This window comes from Sceloporus undulatus, chromosome 2 (assembly GCF_019175285.1).
Source record: "Sceloporus undulatus isolate JIND9_A2432 ecotype Alabama chromosome 2, SceUnd_v1.1, whole genome shotgun sequence".
Taxonomy (NCBI): domain Eukaryota; kingdom Metazoa; phylum Chordata; class Lepidosauria; order Squamata; family Phrynosomatidae; genus Sceloporus; species Sceloporus undulatus.
The window spans coordinates 133,707,941-133,730,199 of record NC_056523.1 but is presented as its reverse complement, the minus strand read 5'-3'; the positions used below and the strand labels follow the sequence as shown (position 1 = coordinate 133,730,199).

At 41.4% G+C, this 22,259-nt stretch overlaps 2 protein-coding genes across 4 annotated transcripts in view; one reads left to right on the top strand and one right to left on the bottom strand.

Moving 5' to 3' along the window:
- Positions 1-16,633, bottom strand: part of OGFOD3 (2-oxoglutarate and iron dependent oxygenase domain containing 3) — a 54,449-nt gene extending 37,816 nt beyond the window's left edge. Inside the window, exons 1-4 of one of the 2 annotated variants that reach the window (XM_042448129.1) lie at positions 16,474-16,633; positions 12,194-12,411; positions 6,531-6,606; positions 4,057-4,099 (exon numbers count right to left, since the gene is read on the bottom strand). In XM_042448129.1, coding sequence (XP_042304063.1) covers positions 4,057-4,099; positions 6,531-6,606; positions 12,194-12,411; positions 16,474-16,598 — 462 coding nt within the window. In that variant the 5' untranslated portion in view covers positions 16,599-16,633. Of the gene's footprint in view, positions 1-4,056; positions 4,100-6,530; positions 6,607-12,193; positions 12,415-16,473 lie in introns of both variants that reach the window. The other variant, XM_042448130.1, reaches the window with a different exon arrangement.
- HEXD (hexosaminidase D) overlaps positions 15,153-22,259 on the top strand; it is a 43,408-nt gene continuing 36,301 nt past the window's right edge. Inside the window, exons 1-2 of one of the 2 annotated variants that reach the window (XM_042448127.1) lie at positions 15,153-15,194; positions 20,072-20,212. In XM_042448127.1, coding sequence (XP_042304061.1) covers positions 20,114-20,212 — 99 coding nt within the window. In that variant the 5' untranslated portion in view covers positions 15,153-15,194; positions 20,072-20,113. Of the gene's footprint in view, positions 15,195-16,773; positions 16,826-20,071; positions 20,213-22,259 lie in introns of those variants that run through there. The other variant, XM_042448126.1, reaches the window with a different exon arrangement.

The following is a 22,259-nucleotide window of genomic DNA, read 5'->3' as shown; positions in this document are numbered from 1 at the left end:
CAAACACTGGTGAGCTGCTCCTGGTGTGAGTTAACAGTACTGGATTACATGGACTATTATTATTATTATTATTATTATTATTATTATTATTATTATTATTATTAACCTTTATTTATGAAGCGCTGTAAATTTACCCATTGGTCTGCCTCGGTATAAGGCAGCTCCCTATGTTGCTAAAACATATATGGACCCATTCAGATAACTGGAAGGAACCCTCAACAAAGATGCCAGTGAGGAAGGGAGATGAGAAGATATATTTCCATTATGGAATTCTTGGTTTCACTGGAAAGATGCAAGAGACAGCAAAGAGTACAGAGAAGCTAAGAAAGCATATATAAAAAAACATTTGTTCAGTCTCTTCATCTCCCAGAAGCAGAAACAAGCTAGATAATATTTAAAAAACAATATAAGAGTTGAACCATGTGGGAAGGTACACACTGTCATGTATATTGTGGGAAGAGAGCATCCTTGAGATGCATGAAGCGCAAGACAGTTCATGGTCAACAGGTGATGTAATGCAAAGGAGACAAATTATCCACAAAGAAGGAGATGGTGTGCATACACATGCACAAATGCATGTGCGTCTGTGTGTGTGTGCGCACACACACACACATATACACCAGTTATTCTTTGCCTAAAGAGTAGAGTTGATGTGAGCCCATTTCATGAGATCATCAAACTGCTATTCAATGAAAACTGGATACAGGCATTTTTCAGGATGAATGGCCTAAAATGGAACAAATGCCTAGTTCTATCAAACATAATATGTTTCTTGCCAACATGAAGTCAGAGTACCTGCATCTCTGCCTAGGCAAGAGCTGAACAATATTTCAACTGTAAGATAGTGGCACGTAAGTCCTGAGTTTTGTATTGCTTTAGATCACACTAAGCACACACTGTCTGAGAAGATAAGCTTCTGTTCCAATAGCAACAGGAATGGCAATAAATTCAAATTAGCTGTTTAAGTGGGGAACAGAGAAGATTTTCATACCTGGCTGCATCACTGCTAAAACATCCCCCAAATGTCTCTAAAATGTGAAGGAAGTGCCTTTGTCTGAAAGCCAGGCGTGCTTCCTGAATTGTCATGGAAACATGGCTCCCTCTGGCATCCCTGAATCGTTGCAAGGGGAGCAGATTTCCTATGAATGCAACAAAGACTCTCCCCAGGAACGATTCAGGGAAACCAGAGGGAGCCATGTTTCCATGATGATTCAGGAAGCGCACCTGGTTTTCAGCACTTCCTCCAACAATCCACGGGATCGATCCCGTGGGAGAAAGGGGCGGCAGCTCACCCCCCTTTTCTGTATCCCCCCCCCCCAAAGTTGACTTGACAGAAATCAACAATACAACATCTTGTCATGGATACTGGAAGCATGGGGCATGGACAGAAAATTATTATACAGCTTTGGAAAGACAAATCAATTCCTAATTCACAATGGGCAGAGGATGTGTGTTTTTGTTAACACCTGAACTGGCTCTTAATTGATCAAGAGGCAACGAAGAGCACTGTCAAGCAGCTTCGCTGAGTTGCTTGATTTGAATGTTCCTATTTTAGAAGCTCTTTCCATTTTCCCCTCTTATTTTTTAAACTCTCATATTATAGATTGAGTACATTAATATACTAGATATGTATTCTTTAATTTAGATAACATGTTTTATTTACTATGAAAGAAGTGAAGCAGGGATTTGAATTTATGGTCCACTCTCTCACTCCCAGTTGAATTGTAGCTCAATAAAAGTTTTAAAGGTTAAGTGAAAATACCTAGCTTCTTAACGGCTTTACCTAGAAATCCCACTGAAAGCAAGGAAGCTTTCTTCTAACCCAGTGTATCTAGAATTCAGAGATTAACAAGCTTAAATGATATGCCAGATATTGAAAAAAAGTAGTGTAGCAATGAATCTAAGTGAATTTTCCCACTTGTATACTGAGAGAAAAGAGATCAAAGGAATTTCGCAGAGGCAGAATTCTCTAAATGAAGTGTTTCTTTTATTAAGGGGGAAAATCACACAAGAGTTCATGTGCACTCACGCATACATATAAGGGTTAAGGAAATCAGGAGTTAACTTTGGAATAGTTGGAGGCTGAACTAATGGCAAAATGTCTAATTTAAAAAAATTAAGCCACTCCAATAGCCTTTTGGCTGAAGAGCAGGGTATAAATACTTTAAATAAATAGATAAATAAATAAATAAATAATAAAGGCTTGGCTCTGGGTCCAACTGTGGTGGGGATGGCGTGGGACATGGCTGTTTTGATGAGCAGAGGGGGAACAGATGTATCAGACCAAGTCAGAATTCCCTGTGCCTTCCAACTAGCCTGCTAATAAAGGATTTTGGAGATCTTTTATAGACCAAAACTAGCCTGATGGCAAGGGTGTTTATCCTACATAAATTGTAAAGGATCATTTGGTCTGGCAATGTCCGGGGTGAGAACAAAGTTGTAAATCAACCTTATCGGGCTTGTCCGGCAGACCATCCTGTCTAAATCATCTATCTTCCTGACTTCGGAGGTGTCAAAGTTTCTTATTTGCAACCTCCAAACTCTTCTGTTTGATGTTATGGAATAGTGTGGACACGACCACTCATCTCAGAATCATGGCTGCCCAGAGTACAGAGTCCATTTGAGGCCATAGGGAGAACATGCATACACCAAAATCCAGAAGATTTTGGCGGTAGTAACAGTAGGTTAATTATGCAACCCTTGTCATGCTCATCAAATTCTGTGCAAGGCTGTTGAAGAAAGGAGTGCCTTACATATTAATCTTTCAAACAAACGCTTCCTAGTCTAGGCCTCCTCCTCTAACCTTGTCTTTATCCTGTGAAGTAGCAGAAGAAACCATCATCAATACAGATTTTTCTTTTGATTTCTCAAGAATCTTCTACTTCCAGAAACTTTGCAAGCTAAAGGATCAGGGGGAAAAACACACAATTGGACATTGGAACTTGGAACTTGGTAGTATCTCTGCCCTGTAGACCATTTCCACAATCCTGGGCTTCAACCCAAGGCAGCCACACACATCCCAATGAGATACATTTGTGTTCAATCTCCATTTTTTCTTCTTTCCAAATTCAGCCCTTCCCAAAAGCAATCTAATTTCTGATTAGGATGAAGAAGAGTTAAAGTGGCCCCTGGTGGTCCAGTGGTTAAATGCCTGTGCTGCTGGCACTCACTCACAAACCACAGGGTTGTGAGTCCAATACCAGCCAGGGGCTCAGGCTCAACTGAGGCTTGCATCCCTCTAAATGAGTTCCCAGTTTGTTGGGGACAATAAGCTTACATATTGTAAACTGGTTAGGGAGTGCTTAAATGCACTGATAAGCGGTATAGAAATGTACTGTACTTGCTATTGCTATTGCTAAGTGATGCTACCTGCAGTATTATGACAGGCTACATAACACAAGCACAATAACAAAAATCTGGACTTCAAGCATCATTGAATCAGGGGAAATCCATCCTTCCATCACTTTATTATAGCCCACCTTTTTCCCAGATCAAGGCAATTTACAAAAGATAGAAAATGGGAAAATAGATATACCGTAGTTAAAAACATACAAAAGTTGAAAATAAGACAGTATTAAATATCCAATAGGCATTTTATTCTTTTAGTCCATGATTTGTTTTAATACTGTAATAGTTTAATTCTAGTTTAATTGTCAGTTTTGTATGATTTAATTGTATTATTCTTTTAAATTGTGAGCTGCTAATTTGGGGGGGGGGGAGTGGGATGTAATAATAATAATAATAATAATAGTTCCTGCTGTTATTTGCTGTCAAGTTGTCTTCGACTGCATACTCAGGACTATGGCTTTCTTGACTGAATCAATACATCTGGAAATAGTCCTGCTACCTTCCACTTTAATGAGCATTATTCTCTTTCCCAGTAAGTCATGAGGTATTGTATGTCCAAAGTAACATATTTTGCTAAAGGAGGAAGGCAATTATGTGCTACATTCCTTCCCACCCTGGCTTTCCTCCCCAGAACACATGGTAAAACAAAATCTGAAGAATCTTGCCTGGACACTAGAAGAATGTAAAAGGTAACAGGACACTGCTCACCCCTCCATCCGATCCTCCCAGGGACAGTCCCCTCTCTGCTATTCTGTGGATGAAACAACAGTCCCAAATCAAGTCTTTGACAAAACTGTTTATTCTTTAGCACTGCATGTCATGTGATAACTGTTTCACTGGCACAAAGGGAGGCATCACACAGACAGGGAGGGCATTTGCTAGCAGAAAGTGGCAACCATGGAAAGCATGATGACAAGGACTCAGACAACATAAGACTGGACTAAAAATCAGTCGTCTTCCAACAAGTATTATTGTGAAGAAGCCAGAACAACTACAGTATTTCTTTCAGTCCAGTGGTCTGGAGCAGACATTCAGACTACACATGATCAAAGCTCAGTGTGTGATTTACATCAGCAGCATTGAAATATGGTTCTGGTCAAAGAAAGAAATCCATATGAAGAATGGAATAGTTAGCTGACTCAATAGAGGGAGCTTCATGTGGCAAAAACAGCTGTCTGAACCAACTTCAGAAAATTATACAGAATAAAAGGGCACTTCATTAAAATCCAGATGCCCTCTTACTGCAGACCAGTCACACAATATACATGTGCACATATTCATGACCCAGCTTACTATACCAGTTTGCTAGCTGGGAAGAAGCACTGGGGTGGGTTATTCTTGCCTTGCATTTTGTAGTACTGAAACAATTGTTCCATAGGGAACTCTGATTTAATGTCAGTTAATTTATGATTTAATATTCTGGTAAGTAACCCACCATTTATCCAGAGTTCCTCATTTCAGACATTGTTAAGAACAAGAGTTTCACCAAACAGGGATCAGCACACCTAGAAAAGAAGGCACCAAGGGGAAAAGAAGCTCTTAGAGGGCTGATACACACACCCAGGAGGCAAGAGCTAAACCAGAACAGGGATGTATACATGTGTGTCTTCACTGGTTGTGGCACTGCAGGCCCCATCAACCAGAGTCAGTCTAGCCAATGGTGAGTGGTAATGGGACCTGTAGTCCTAGTACATTTGGAGGACTGTACATTCCCCAATCCTGAGCAACAACAGGTCACAGTACAGATGTCCAACACATATATCACATGTCATTTTTTGAAAATGTGGTGGACAGTGCAAGAGAACATTAAGATCTGGGAAGAATAAGTCATGACAGGAAATCTTGACAGCACACTACACTGCTATTCTTGGGCAAGACAAATGATTGGCCTGAGGTGAGGCAAATATGACATCTTGCAGCACTTTTCCTAGCTCATGTATTTGTGGCAAAAAAAATCTGAACTTCACTTTATAAACAGCTGTATTTTCCTCTTACTCATGTACATGAGACTTGAATGTGTGTGTCTGTAGGACTAGGATCTCTGACTCCAACCTCTAGCTAATCTCAGTTACAGCTAATGTTTCTGTTAATTTATAGCTTAAGTGCACTTAAGGCACATGGTAAAAAAATTCACAGTCCAAGGGGACCAGATAACCCCATGTCCCATAATTCCTTAACCAAGATGAAACAACTGAGTACCTTATCACTATATAAGCCTAAAAGGGCAGTTTTTCATGGACCTCTTGATTACATGGACACTCTCTCACTCTCAGCCTTAGTTCCCAGTTTGTAGAATGGGACTAACAGTACCGTGTCAAATAATAAAGAGCATAAAACACTTTTCATATTAAAAGCTGAGCATAAATCAGTGTGTGCAAGTGTTGCCTGTGCAAGTGTTGCCTGCCAGATATTTTTAGGCTTCAACATCTATAAACCCTCAGTGTAGGTTGGGACTGATGGAAGCCGTGTAGACCCAAAACATCTGTAACGGCACAGCTGCCCATCTTTGACATAATTGATTAGTTATCAATTAGCTCTAGGAAACTTGCCCCAGATTGCAATCAGACCTTATTCAACGTTTTTTGTAATTTTTTTTGAAAAACTCAGATAACATTGTGAATTCAAAGCTATACGGAAAATACTGACAGTATATGTTTGAAGCTGCCATCTCACTGAAATCCCCCCCCCCAACACACACACATTTTAGTGAAGCAAGGTGTCTAATGTACTATTTGGGGAGAAGGAAATAGAAAGGGACTATATCTGTGGAATCAGAAAAGGGGATGGATATATCAGTTCTATGATTCTATATCAGCCACTATCTTCTCCTGAGAACATAATGACAGAGCGGGTGGCACTCTGCTTTAGCTCAGTTCAAGATTCAAGCCAGAGGAGAGCTTAGGGGTCAGTTTCCTATGCCTATTATAGGCAACCTTCACCAACACCTGTAATAATAATTTTCTTCAATATAGACAATGTGTACATAGGCATTCTTTTACCCCCTGAAATATAATGCAGGGGGTATATAATGTTTTCCTATCGTTCTCAACCCCTAGAAATCATCTTCCTATCCTGGGTAAAAAGCCTATAAACAGAAATCTTATCTTATTTTATTACATTAAGACACACTCCCCCTTTCAAGCCTCCAATAAAATAAGTTTGTATCAGAAAAGAAAATTTACCTACGGATTTTCTCAGCTTCCTCCCTGTTGATTATGGCATCTGTTATCCCTCTTCCACATTTCCGAGGGGTGCAGCCTGGAGGACACATGCAACAGACAACAAAAAGCATTTAAGCATCTATTACCTATTCTACATGCTCTCAAGGCATTCTATAATCAAACACGTGCCCTGATTGGAAATCTGTCTGAGATCTACAAAGGCATTATAAAGGAGGTGTGCATTTTACAGATTTTTGAGTGGTGTTATTTATTGCTTATTAAAAGGCACACATTTTTTAAAAATCAAGAAAACAATCCCTTTTGCCTGTTATTATATAGTTGATGATACAAGATATATAACAATGGGTTTCTTTTCCTCTTATGTTAACTAGCTTAGATATGAAAAGATTTACAGTTATTACTTTCATATCTATTGATTTGCCTGCTGGGATGGATTGTACCAGACACGTGATGATTTTATTTTATTTTACTTATTTATGGTATTTATACCCCACCCTTCAGCCTTACAGGCTCTCAGAGCGGCTTACAATTATTATTATTTTTAATTAGACGGTTCCCTGCCCTCAGGCTTACAATCTAAAAAGACATGACACAAGAGGAGAAGGGAATTTTACCTACTGTATTATGAACATGTTTCTAATTATGACAATTGAAGAGAAGAACTTGAAGAAAATCACCAGAATAACATAATCTGAACACCACCCACAAACAAGAAAGAATATTAATGAGATTTACACTCATTCCACAGTCAGTTCATGAATCCCAATGAAGGCTGTGGCAGTTGTTGAAAAGTTACTGGAATTTGGGTCCCATCTCTCCTACTCAAGAATAGGAGGCAGAAGCAATCTTGCACATATCCTAAACTCAATCTTCTGCATTGTTATGGCATGCCCTATGATTCCCTTCATTTCATCACAATCTTGTCATGACCAATTTTAAATCAAATTCTGTAAAACAACAAATGCTAAATTTGAGTTTCCCAACTGATCAAGCACATTAGGCTTCTGATGCCTACCCATCCCTACTATCATGCAGTAAACACTCTCAATTTGTTCAGTTGCTCATCCACTCCACCCATAGGAATAGCACACTAATTCTGCCTTTCAATGTACTTCATTATCTTCTGGTCCTCATGCATAAGCAGGAAGGTTAGGTATGCTGTTGGGAACACTGTTCCAATTGCAATGATTAATTTTTAAAGCTAAGTTTCACAATATTCTTATGAATGTTTACATTTCCCTTTTTCTAGGGATAAGAGCAGTGGAGTAATAAAAACATTTTAAAATGTCAATTAAGTTATCTTGGTTAATCTATTAAAAGAAGTCAATTTGGTGCACATAAGCAAACTGCATGATATTTTAGTCACTCATAGCTTCTGACAGCATGCAGGATTTCTGGCAAAACACAGGCTCCTTAAAACTCTTAAAGAGATTGGAGGTCCTTGTTCATGACAGAGTTTTAAACTGACCTTGAAGACAATAAAATCACTATCTGAAACCAACGTAGCCATCTCTATTTATTTCTCTCCTTACTGAATGCAAGAATGCAAGAATAAAATATAAAAGACAAAACGCTCTAGGTATCAAAAGTTCCCATTCGAGGCCTCAATGTTACTAGTTATTTGCATAAATACAAAATGTAATTTCTTCTAGCCTGTTGAACAATCAAGATGCACATCTGTAACTTTTATATTTTGTGTAAGTGGTTCATCTTAATAATTCAGTCCCCCTGTTTATCTTCTCTGGACATTTACAACACCATCACACCTTTAAGGACATTACCAAAAGAAGAAATATTGATTAAACATCAGGGGAAGCTAGCAATAAATACTGAGTTATGAGGTTGATCTTTGAGAATAAATGAGACCCCAGAGAGTTGAGTTTTTCCAGTCAGGGGGAACCTTAAATGAGTTAGAATGACAGGGTGAAAACTGGAATATATTTCTAATACAGAAAATGTAAAACTTGATATTTTGTTTAAGGGGGGAAAAAGGAATCCTTGGGGCTTTAGCATTAAAAGCCACATATTAAGCAAGACAAACCCTTCACGCTATGTGGAGGAGGAGAAAGCTCCTGGGCACAGTTGAAAAGGTTAACTTCTGTTGTCTTCTATTACCAGTCAGAGAGTGACACCTCCTGATTGCCATTAAGGAAGCAACAATTCAGAGCAAAGAAAAAAGTTTTCTTCCAAACATCAAGGAACAAAAAGTCACAGATACTCAAAGTGGAAGGGCCTAATGCTCACTTCCAGCTGCTCTTGGAAGCTAAGCCGAGTCTGCCCTGGTTGGCATTTGCATGGAGAACACCAATGAATACCAGGTGCCACAGGGTATATTTCAGAGAAAGGAACTGGCAAAAACACCTCTGAGCATTCTTTGCTTAAGAAAACCCTATGGAATTCATGGAATCACTGTAAGTAGGCAGGTGACTTGAAGGCACGCATACACATAGAGTAGGAGGATAAAAAAACTCAGAAGAGCACATAGGTGTCCTTTGCAGACATGCATAAATGAACACTACAAAGATATACAAAAGGAAAATTTATGATGGGTTGGAGAGATGTAGCTGCACTGTAGGAGGAAAGAGGAAGGAAAAAGTTGTACCTACCAAAATATTTGTTGAAGGACTACCGGTAAAGCTTTTCTCCTTACAAAGTGGTACCATGACATGAACAAGTTGTTAGAGATGTAGTTGTAATTAGGAAGTGCTCTCATTTCTCCATAGACATATTATACACATATGTGTGTGTACACATATATGCTTATCTATATTGCCTTCCCACTGTAACTATGAAACAGCCTCCCAAAGGTTGTTTGGTGCCCTGTTTGCCTGTTTTAAAAACTGTCCTATTTCAACAAAGTCGGCTTTTTGGTTTTGATTTTTTATTTTTTAGAATAAATTGTGTCTGTTTTCAGTGCAGAAGATCTGAGATAGATTTGTTGTTGTTGTTATGTGGAAAGCAAATGAAAGTAAATCTTGTGGTTTGCTAATATGGTTCCCATTATGCTGTTTTACCGCCATGTTTTTATAATGCTGCTCTTTGTTCTTAGCCTAAGAACTTTTAAAATGTTCTTGTGATTTATGCTTTTAGTTGCAAGCTGCCTTGAGATTTATTTTATTGTGGGCAATTGAAATATAAATGTCAAGATCAATGAATAAATATGCATGGTCTGCTAGTCACCTTGCCCTCAATGGCATATTAGGAAGCTCCTCAAGCAACTGCACTTAATATTACACCGTGTCACTATGCAAAAATTTGGAAAGAATGCTGCTTTGGAAAGAACACATGACCAGAGCAAAGAATAAACTCTCTGAAATAGGCAGTAGATAAATTACTGTACAACTAGCAACCCTTTCCTCAAGAGAGTGCTGTATAAGAGCTGGACAATGGGCATCAAATTAGACACTACATTTATCTAACCAGAGACTTCTACAAATGCAAGACATGCAACATCAGGTTACAAAATGAAACATACCATCATTAAATATCTAAAGGCCGCCCTCTAGTGGGAATCTGGTAAAATGAGACTGAGAGAGATGCACAAATATTCAATAAGAATCCCACTGGCTCAGAACACTGTACAAACCTATCTAGTCCAGCAAATATATATCTAGTAGTCCATATGAAAATATGTATCAATTTCCATGTAGGAATCTGACAGATTTTCACATCCTTGCACCTCACTCTGATTTCCACTGTAATAATTGTCCAGTTATTCCTATGTATGTTTATACTCTCAAAGAAACTCCCAAAGATGAATGAGTATATATGTGAAAGCTTAGAAAAAAATTGGGGGAGGGACAGTTTTTCCTGAAGTTCCCCCCAAAAATAATAATAAAGAAAATGGATTATGGAATATATTTTTTTAGAATGATGACCAAAATGTATAAGACAAGATGTTCACAAATTTAATTCTCCAAAATTATTCTCAACATTTTGTAGGAGGAAGACCTTGATATATGACTATCTGCAATATCACAATATTATTATTTCTTGTCTTAGTCCTCTTTTCCCAGTTTGCTTTATAGAAATGAGCCTGTTATGTTTAGATGACATTTGCCAGTATAGCCTAGAATTTCATTTCTTGGCACCACTGGTCCACCACTGTATAGTCCAGTGATGGAGAACCTTTTACAGACCAAGTGTCCAAACTGCAACCCGGACCCCACTTATTTATTGCAAAGTGCCACATCCCTCTGGCTTTCTAGTAAGAAACTCTGGCAAACTCTGTGCTAGGGCGACAGTATGTGTTCCCACAGAGAGGGCTCTGAGTGCCACCTCTGGCACGCGTGCCATAGGTTCGCCATCACTGGTATAGTCCAACTGTTAGAAATCCCTTCCTGGGAAAGTTAGTTTTGTCATGATGGTTTGAGCGTTGGACTATAACTCTGAAGACCAGGGTTCGAATCCTGGCTCAACCATATAAAACAGCTAGCTGACCGTAGGCAAGTCACATTCTTTTAGCTTTAGAGGATGGCAATGACAAACCCCTCTGAAGAAATGTCTCAAGAAAACCCCATGATAGGTTTGCCTTAAGGTCACCTTAAAAAGTCAAGTCGGAAATGACTTGAAGACACACCACCACCACAACAAATCTGTCTCAGAACATCTGCACTGAAAACAGACACAATTTATTCTCAAATTTCCAAATTATTTCCCTGCATCTCTTACTGTCATCTTGCATTTCTTGTGTCAATGTTTGTGTTCCTTGTTCTATTCGTTTGGGTATCTATTTTCTGAAGGGAACCTTCTAATAATTTCCATTTGACTCTACTCATTAACCATACTGACATCCTTTTGGACTTGTTGGAATGTTATCTGAGATTAATTCTAACTGATTTGCTAAAGCTCTTAAATAATTCCCAAGAGTTCTAGAAAGATTTGATTCCCAACTTTCCCTTTAATTTGCTTGTGTGGATACTAAAATACATGGATGCTCAAGTCCCATTAAATGGAATGGCATACTGAAATGGTATCCCTCATATAAAATAGTAAAATCAAGGTTTGCCTTCTGGAATTTACATTTTTTTTAACATTTTCAAGCCGTGGATGGTTGAATCCAGGGATAAAAAATATGTGGATATGGAGGCATGAGTGTACTTCTAAATAGACACAGGATTGCACTGAAAAATCTGGGATAATTTTTTAATGGTCTCCTACACTATATACAATGTGATCATGGGCCAGGAGTCATCTGTGAAAAACCTTGATTCCAGTACCTTAAAACCAGAGGTTATATCTTCTGTTTTCAAAGATTTTATCTAGAGTGGCATGCACTTTATCAATAACATAATGAGTAGAATTCAGTCTTAGAAAATGAAGCCTCTGGATTTTTATTAGACAATACTACTTGCCATTTCTCATGATTTTGATTTATTTCAGCCCAACATACACAAAAACAAGGTTTATCTCATGATAGACTGAAACAAGGGACAGTAGAACATGAGTAGAAAGTAACAGGTCTACTCTGTGTAGCAACTTTTATTCACTGCTCAGTTGAAAAGAGGTGTGGGGGGGGTGCGAGATGTAAAAATATAGTAAAAGGCTAAGGCAGAAAAGGCTTCCAAAGTGAAAGGAGGTATGAGGGAGTCCTGTTCTACTCCTTTCTAGCTAAGCTCTTTGAGGAGGGCAGTTCACTAACTTGAGCTGCAACATACAGGTACCTTCAAAACGCTTGTGGCTGTCATAGTCCTCTGAGCAGGATATCTCGATGAATCTGTCTGGTAGGCTTTCACCATGATGGGCCAAAACTTCTGTAATTCCATCTTCACTGAGAAAATAACTCCCACTCAGGAGATAGCCCAGCATGGCAGATGAGAGAAGGAAAGCCACTTTCAGCCACTTCCGGCGAGAGTCTTTGGGGATATTACCCTTTACACCGCTGAAAAACAAAACAAAAACTCCTAAGAAGGGAACAGAAACTCTTAAACTCTGTGATGCAATCTGATCATAAAGTGCAAAGCACAACTTAATCCTCACCTGTGGTTCTGGAGGCCATATGCACAAGTGAAATGAATACTGTCATGAGATATAGGAATACAAGAAAAGCATGACACCTATTTGAACTAAAATGTAGAAATGTCATTGTTTTTAAACTCTGAATTGTTTTCAGCTGTTTTAATTTTTCACCAAGATCCCACGCTAATGGATGGAATATAAATATTTTAATAAATTAAAATATACTGTACTAACATAGATTGTGATTGTAACATAAGTATTATAATTCAAGAGCATGTGCTGAAAATCTTGGTTTGAGGGTAGGCTTCACAGCCAGCTTGCTTCACAGACTACATATGAATCTAAAGTAAGGCTGGCAAACAGGTTACCTGATAGATGGTTGTTGAACTGTAACTTCTATCAACTTTAGCTAGCTTATTCAGCAATGAGGGCTATCAGGAGCTGAGATCCAGCACCAACAGGAAAGCCGCAAACACAAAATATTATTTCGATTTTATATTATTTTGAAGTTGGACCTCATTGTAAAAGGCGGAGGAAAAGTGCTAGATCAATATCATTTCAAACATCTGCACTTCTTCACCAGAAATAAACAAGACGGGCACTATATGTATTGAGAAAGCACAATCCTGTATAGTGAACACATTTTCAGTTCCCTGGCCTCTTTCACCACTAGCAACAAATCCATCAACCTGCTTCAGCACTTAGCAATAAACAGCCTCAATGAGACTGGTAAAAGATTAATCCTGACAATTCACTCTTCATGAATAAGACATGGCTTACTATAAATATCTGTTCCACTGGATTCCATGGAGAATCTAGACACCTACTTCTGTTCTGTCTAAGTCATATAATCAGCTGCTGAAGTTAAAAGGTTAGTGTTTTATTTATGGAATTTTTATTTTATCTTTTCCCCAAAGAGCTCAGAAGAACACTTTTCATGCATTCTCAAAATTAAAATAGGCTCAGTTGCGTGTGGGGCCCAAGATCATCTGGTTAACTTCGTGGCTGAATGGGGAAATGACTCCAGGTCTCCTCTGGACCAAATCCAATACTCCAGCCACTACTCTGTCTTGAAGAATAGCAGACAGAAGTTATTAAGTCAGAGTCAGTCAAGAAGGAACACTATGCTCATGAAGAAATATAATGAAGTAGTGTGGTGTAGACATTTGTGTGTTAGACTAACCTCTGGAAACTGAGATCTGACCCCTGCTCAGTCATGGAAACCCACTGGGTGATCTTGGGCAAGTGACACTCTCTCAGACCCAAAAGAAGCCAAGGCAAACCTGGATTCTAAATTCTGAACACATCTGGCCAAGAAAGCCATGTTAGTCTGCATGCAAAGGGATCTTGTCGTACCTTTGAGACTAACTAACTGTGCTGAAGAAGTTGTAGCATAAGCTTCCATAGATTTCTTCTACATCCTCAGATGCATGGAGTGTATCTCCTTAAGGTGTGCCAACTGAGAAACTTCATTTATTTATTTATTTAAACTCATCACGGTGATGTTGCCTCTAGGAGGGCCACAGCCAGGAGGGAAGCTGTGCACAGAGAAACACAGTAAGTCTATGTTTTCTTGAAACCAAATCTGGCTGAGTTCAACCCTCACTGAGCTCTTAAACAAATGTGTATGAGAGAGAGTGCCTTCCAGGTTCCTGTCGACTTATGACTATCCCATGAATTTCCTAAGTTTTACTTTTAAGCATTGCTAGGAATAAAAATAATCTTGGAATGTATTTATCAAACGCCTACAACGTGTTACTTCATTATATTTCTTTATGAGCGTAATGTTCCTTCTTCTTGACTGACTCTGACTTATCAGCTTCTGTTTTGTATTCTTCAGGATAGAGTAGTGCTGAAGTGTTGGCTGTAGACTAGCGTGGCAGAGTGGTTTAAGCATTGGACTATGACTCTGGAGACCAGGGTTTGCATCCCAGTTCAACCATGGAAACCCACTAGATGACCTTGGGTAAATCACACTCTCTCAGCCTAAGAGGATGGCAATGACAGCCCTCCTTTGAAGAAACTTGGGGGGGGGAGCACATTGCAGGTTCACCTTAGTGATGCCACAAGTTGAAAATCACTTGAAAGGTACACAACAAGACCTGGATATATAGCAGAAATCACAAGAGCCATCCAGTCCAGCCCCCAGACATTCAGGAATAATAATACATTTTTATTTATTGCTCAACTCTCCTCAAGGCTCAAGGTGGGTTAGATTACAGCAAATTAAAATGTCAAACCCAATTAAAAGCACATAAACCCACAGTTAAAATACAACACTATAAAATCACTAAAATGCATGCAGATTATATATTAATTAAAAAGTCATTATTTAAAATTGCCTGGGTAGGCATGCTGGAATAGATATGTCTTTAATGCTGTTTTAAATATAGTCACCATTTTCAGTTGTATCTCTTCCGGCAGCAGATGAAAAGACCTTTTGGGAAACTGGTGCCAGTCTAGTCCTGGCTGGTTGGAGCAAACATTTCCCAAAGGCCCTGAGTGTACAGGACAGATTGTATGGGAGAAAGCAAACCATCTAGGGACTGAAAGGTAATGACCAACCCTTTGTACTTTGCATGCAAACTAACTGGCAGACAGTGGAGTAATTGTGAAATCGATGAACTGTGATCACTTCTGGATGTACCCATAATCATTCTGGCTGCCATATCTGAACCAGTTGGAGCTCCCTGACTTAATACAAAGGTAGGCCAAAATAAAGCACATTGTAGGGGTTCAGGTTTGAGATTACCAGTGTGTGCGCTACCATCTTTGGGTCCTACCTGAGCTGCCATTTGGAGGACAGATTGAAGGTATGCACCCAAACTGAGAACGCAGCCTCTCAGGGAGAGCGTAACCCCATCCAGCACTGACTGACACACATCCAGCCCCAGATTAGGGCCCTTGATATTAAGTACCTCTGTCTTGGCTTGATTCAGTATCAAACAATTTGATTGTCTGGACTCAATTTCAATTCAATTGAATGACTACACGATCAAAGCCATCGGCCTCTGTTTAAAAACCTCCCAAAAGGGTGACTCCACCACTTTCTGAGGCAGTATATTCCATTGTCAGGACATTACTCTCAGGAAGTTCCTCCTAATGTTGAGCTGGAATCTCTTCTTGCGTCCATTGCTCCAGGTCCTGTTCTCTGGAGCAACAGAAAACAAGCTCGCTCCCTCCTCAGAATGACCTCCCTTCAAGGATTTAAGCAGGGGTCCAGGGGCTCAGCCGTTAAGACACTGCCTCTGGCGTCTGAGGCCCTGGAGCTCCCATCACTAGCCCCAGCCTCTGCCATCCTGGCAGTTGGAAACTAGCATGCCGACGCAAGGAGATGAATAGGTACCACTTTGGTGGGAAGGTAGCAGCGTTTGGTGCAGTCATGCTGAGCACAGGAACCCCAGAGCAGCCCTTGGCCAACGCTGGCTCTTCGGCTCAGAAACGGCTCCGCTCCCTACAGCCAGACACGGCTTGAGAGCCAGGTCACGGGGGGACTCTTTCTCTCTCTCTCTCTCTCTCCCGTTTTTGGTGGGTCTTGGGGCTGTGTGGCCAGGCTCTAAGAGAGCTTCTTCCGGAGGCTTCGCCCTCTTGAGAGCTGTCTTCTGATCCGTCTGCAAAGGATGCTGACAGAAAGACTGGCAGCCTGAGCTTCTCCGAAGAGGCTGGCCAAGCGTCAGGAAGAAGCTCCTCCAGACGAGCCCCCAAACCCCAAGGAACCCTTTGCCTCTTCTCCGGGCTAAACATGCCCAGCTCTCGGGGTCCCTGTCAGCCACATGCCCTCAGCCCCTCCGAAGGGGAGGCAACGGCGAGCCTCCTCTGGACACGTCCTGCCGAGGAGAGAAGCCCATCACCGCAGGGCCGCCTGAGTCTGAAACCGTCGGAGGCACAGAGCATCCTCCTCATCCCCCAGGGGCTGCCCCGACGGAGAGTTCCTGCATGGCGGGGAAGGGGCCGGGCGGGCAGACTGGGCCCACTCCCTCCTCACCTGTTCCTGCTGCTGCTGCTGGGCCGCCGCCTCCGCTCCTCCGCCCGCAGCCCCGCTCCGCCGCCTCCTCCTCCTCCTCCTCCTCCCTCGGCAGCCCTGGCGCCCGCTCTCCGCTGCGGAGCCATGGCCAGCGCGCTCGGGGCAGGGAAGGAGGACGATGCCTTCGGCCATCCGCTGCACGCGCCTTGGAGGAGGGGGCGGGGCGGGGCGGGGCGGGGCGGGGCGGAGGGAGCCAATCGGAGTCCGCCTCGACCGCGGCGGAAGCGGCGCTAGGAGGAAGCAGCCCGCAGGAAGGTTAATCGAGCACAGAGTCTGGACGGAGCTGCTGCTGCTGCTGCTGCTGGGAGCAGAGGTAGGCAAGGAAAGAGGGCGGCTGCTGCAGAAGGAAGGCAGGAATCAGGCTCCTGTTGTTCCTGGGGCTTGGAAGACATGAAGGGCACCCTTGCTGGTCTTGGCTGCATTCACACTGGAGAGATAGCCCGGTTCGGCACCGCTTTAGCTTGTATGGCTCTGTGCTGTGGAATTCTGGGAGTTGGAGTTTGTTGGCCCACAATAAACTCCGACTCCCAGAACTCCATAGCAAAGAGCCAAGAAAGACTTAAAGCGGGGCCAAACCGGGTTATCTCTCCAGTGTGAATACACGTCATGGCGCCCAAGCTGCCAAAGTACCATCCCCAGACCCCCCAGCGCTGAGCCATGGCAGTTTAAAGCGGTGTCAAACCAGATTGTTCCCACAGTGTGGATCCAGTCCTAGACGCTGCGACAGGGAAGGCGGCAGGGCTCTTTCTGTAACAGTAATAGCAGCAGCAACAATAACAAACCTGCAGACTCTACAATTATTGCTATTACTTTGTATTATTATACTATTATGTAGTTTGTACTTGTTATTGTTACTATTTATAGTATCATTAGCTTATTATTCCATGTTGTTATTCCCCATAATAATCTTTATAGTTATTATTTATAATAGTAACAATAATAATAGTAACAACAAGCACAACAACAAAACAGCTACAGACCCTAGGATTATTATCAGTTTGTATCATTATGTAATTTGTACTTATTATTGTTATTACTGTTATCATTATGATATTTTATGTGGTTATTATTTTATATTCATGACACCCGTTTCACCAAAGAGAGGTACATCATCAAACGCACACCATCGAAGTGAATGCTAAAACACAAGACTGCAGAATGCTCAAATAATACCAAATCAATATATACTGATGTGCTGAAACAAAATCCTCATTGGTCACTGTTCGTTCCCATGGGTCCTTCTGAGCTGCCAAACTTTAGGCACGCGTTGATTTTGTTTTCTCCTTCTGTGTTCCTGTGTCCAAAACTGGAAACCCTACATTGTGTCCCTTACACAAGCCTCTCCTCTCTCGCACCTGGCTGCATGCAATACTGGGCTCCCTAAACTTACTTGTCATCTCTTGTGCAGATAGGCTGATCAAACATCCTCCTTTTCCAGGACTTGTCCTACGTTCGTGTCTTCTGCCCAGGAGGAAGTCCAAAACGTCCTCCGTTTTGAGCATGACTAAGAAGCATGAATTTATATTTATATGAGTGTTTTCGGCTTCCATTTTGGAACGTTCTGCGCTTTTCTTGAAGCCCCTTCAAGATCCAGACCACAGCCAAGGCTTGTAGATTCTTTTTATACAATATTGCCAAAATCCGACCATATCTCTCCTCCTCTACTGCCAAGATCCTGGTCCATGCCCTAGTGATCTCATGACTGGATTACTGTAACGTCCTCCTGGCTGGGCTTCCTCTTTCTCACCTCCGTCCTTTAATCTCTGTCCAGCATTCAGCTGCATGCATTATCACTTCCACCCACCGCTCTGACCACATCTCTCCTGTGTTGGCATCCCTTCACTGGCTCCCTCTCCCTTTCCGCATTCAGTATAAGCTCCTGCTGTCGACATTTAAAGCCCTCCATGGACTGGCCCCTCCTTACTTATCAGACCTCCTTTCTCCTCACCTTCCCACCAAGGCCCTCCGTTCTGATAGTCAAGGTTGGCTGTCCCAGCCCAGGATTTCTTCTGCCCCATCCCGGATTCACCCCTTTTCACTCACTGCCCCTCACTCCTGGAACCTTCTTCCCTCGCGAACAAGAGCCATCACTTCTTTAACCAGCTTCAAAACGGAGTTGAAAACCATTCTGTTCAGGACAGTGTTCCCAGGCATTGCATAATTGTCACTTGCTATTTGATGTTCTTTTGTTGCCTGTTTTATTGAATCATTTCCTGTATTTATATGTATTATCCTACTAGAGATGTCCCCTCCCCACCACCACTCCCTTTGTGTTGTGTCTTTTTAGATTATAAGCCTGAGGGCAGGGATCCATCCAATTAAAAAGATTGTATGTACAGCGCTGTATAAATTTACAGCGCTTTATAAATAAAGGTTAATAATAATAATAATTGCGGCGCCTTATTCTCCTTTGTGGTGAGGACATCTGGTCTCCTTGCATACAGAAAATGGCCGCAGCTCATGCAGAAGGTCATGTGTCCAGTTTTTGCGGGCAAGTTCACTTCCTAGCATTTCCAAAGGGACTCCAGAGCGGCCCTCCTAGGAGGTATCCACGCTGCACATATAAAAGCACTTTGACACCAGTTTAATAGCCGTGACTTTATGTCCTAAAAAATCCTGGGATTTGTAGTTTGGTGAAACAGCAAAACTCTCTTCCAACTCTGTGATTCTATGTCCAGCAAAGAAAGACCAGGTTGAATACCTCAGCAAACTACAAAGCCCGGGATTCCATGGGATGGAGCCATGGCAGTTAAAGGGGTGCCAAACTACTCTAGTGGTTTAAGTGTTGGACTACCGCTCTGGAGGCCAGGGTTTGCTCAGCCATGGAAACCCACAGAGTGACCTTGCGCAGGTCACACTCTCTCAGCCCCAGGCAATGGCAAACCTTCTCTGAACAAATATTGCCAAGAAAATCCCATGATAGGTTCTCTTTAGGGTCAGCATAAGTCAGAAACAACTTAAAGGAACACAACAAAAAGTCCAGGATATAAAATTTAAACTCCAATTAGCAACACAAAGAGAAACCTCCTTTGAGAGGCAGCCCCACTTCCTAAGGAAAGGGCATTGATGAATTTCCACCAGATAGTCAAAATGGTGTTCCATCTAAATATTGCCTTTTGAAATAAGCTTGAATGTATTTTAAAATAATGTTTTAGATATATACTACTGTACATTGCTTGGGAGCAAAATCAAATGGTGGAAAATTAGGTACAGAGCCTTGGGCTCCTTGGGAAATATATCTGTAATAAAGAAACCAGCTCTTATGCACTTTGGCTAGGATTTCTTCCTTATCTTAAAACAGTGTTAAAAATCAGTTGGATCCATTCTACTCAAAACACATTGGGTATATTTGCAAATAATAAAATCTCAAAGTGTTGCTTTTCATTTTGATTCTGAGGCATTATTGGCTTGTTGTATTTATTATTGTTTTGACACGTACCATGTTTTCGATTTTCACAAGTTTAATTACAGTTGTAGGAACTTTCCTTTTTTTAAAAAAAGTTCTATTTAATTATGTGGGGAAATAATTTTATTCATAAGCTTTATTGCTTTTTTCCAGACACACAACGTGGTTTTGTAGCTCTTAGATGTACTGCAGGGAATGGAAGAAAAAAGTGTGATCGTTTCTTCGCCATTTGAATTTCACCTGGTACATTTGGATCTCAAGGGAGCGCCACCAAAGGTCTCATACCTGGCAGAGGTATAATAATGTTAGCCGGTGTAATCAGGAAGTTGAACCTCTGTTCATGTTAAATGTAGTGGTTAGGTTTAGTGATATACTGTATGTAAATTCAGGTTTTTTTACACTGACTTGTATCAAGTTTATTTTCATTTGTGGGTTCACTTGCACCATAGAGGTAGTCAGTTCATAGGAAAGTAACCTTCAGCTTAGGGTCTGAGCAGATGGGAGAATACCAGAGGCCAAAGCTGTGGTATCCTGCCCCTGGTTCTGACCCGGATCAGTTCCTGGCCTCTGTGGCATAGGGTTGTTGTTTACACACTTGCTCACTACTGTACAATGGACCCACTGCCACTTCACACCTGTACCTGCTGCCATTGTTACATCTGTCTTGGAGGGCCCCACCACAGCCTGTTATGGTGGAAACAGGGCACATGGCTACGCCCACGTGGCCAGATGATTCCTTCGGACATCAGAGGCCATGGTGAGGAACTGCAGCAGCAGCGGCAGGTATGGGGCGTGTGGGGCAATATGATCTGCTGTTGCCACTGTGGAGCTGGCCTTTTTACACCAGAATAAGGCCCCTTTGGGCCAGAATCAGTCTGGGGTTACCAGATTGGTGTCTGGACTGGCCAATCCCAGCCCAGGGCAAATGGCCTGCATCATATGGACAGGACGGTGTGAGGCCAGAAGGAACATGAGTCTTTTAGACCATGCAAACAGGCTGTGAGTCTCTCACTCACAGAATGAAAGGGGGAAAGTGTCTCAGCCTACACATTTTTCGTTAATAACATACAGCATTTCTTGCGTTCTCATTTCTGTGTGTAATGTTTTAAAGGCAGATTTGTCAATTCCATGGTGAAAAAACAGGACTAAACTAGATGATGCTCTTGTCTGAACTAACTGCATCTAAAGGCCCATACAGACAGGCCAAAATAAAGCTGCTTTGGGTCACTTTGGAGATATGCTGATTGAATGATGCATGCATCCTAAGAGGCCAGAAGCCTTGCCAGAGCCACACTCCAGTCCTAAGGACTGGAGCACAACTTTGGTGCAGCTTCTGGCCTCTCAGGACGCATGTATCATTGAAACAGCATACCTCCAAACTGACCCAAAGCAGCTTTATTTTGGCCTGTCTGTACGAGCCCTCAGATTAGTATTTAATTTCTCCATAGCCACTATTATTATTTTCATGCCCTCGTGTAGAAGTTTCTACTTATATATGGTCTTTGTCCTGTCTCTGTACACTAGTGAGCATGTACAGCTTTGATACTCAAGAGGATTCTACAAAACTAAACTAGCCACTTTCTTTTCCTCTGTCAATATCAGGATTAAGCTAGGGCCTCACAGATTTTCTGCTTTGTGTCACATTGCTATTTGTTGTAGAATCTTATCTGCTGGATGAGTTCTCTGGAAGTCAGACTGCTCCAATAAGCCACCATGCATTATATTGTGGCATATGTTGTCTGCTGGTTATTAAAATTCCAGAGTGGCCACAGCGGTCAAGATACTGTTTTTCCTGTTTATGGGACAGGACAGCACCATGGAACCATTAAATTATAGAGCAGTGGTTGCATAAGCAGCAATGGACCAATCTTATAAATCGTTTATGCATCTATGGAGAATTTATTCATGGACATACTACTGTGCAGATACAATCTTCTTAATCAGTTGCCGAAATCATCTCTGTAAAAGCTTATAAATTTCAGTCACATGTCTGGAAGTGCTATCATGTATTCTTACTTCAGTGTGTCTGCTGGTATGCCAGAATTCAATTTACTATGCACATAACAGCAATTTATCCTTCTGCTGGTGTGAGAATTTATACTTGCACAAAGCACAACTGCAGAGGAAATTCTCAGAGCCAGTGGATGGTTTTCTATCTCATTTGTTTCTGTTCATATTTAAGTATACATGCAAATCAGCAAAGCTCAGAAGAAATGAAGATTTTCTTACAGGTTCTGCCTGATTTTCTAGCCCTTATTTTGTACCCCCTTTCCCATAAAAGTGCCTGGTAGCCTTAGGCTTTATTTAGGGTACTTTATTTCTTTCTACTGTGACAACTGGT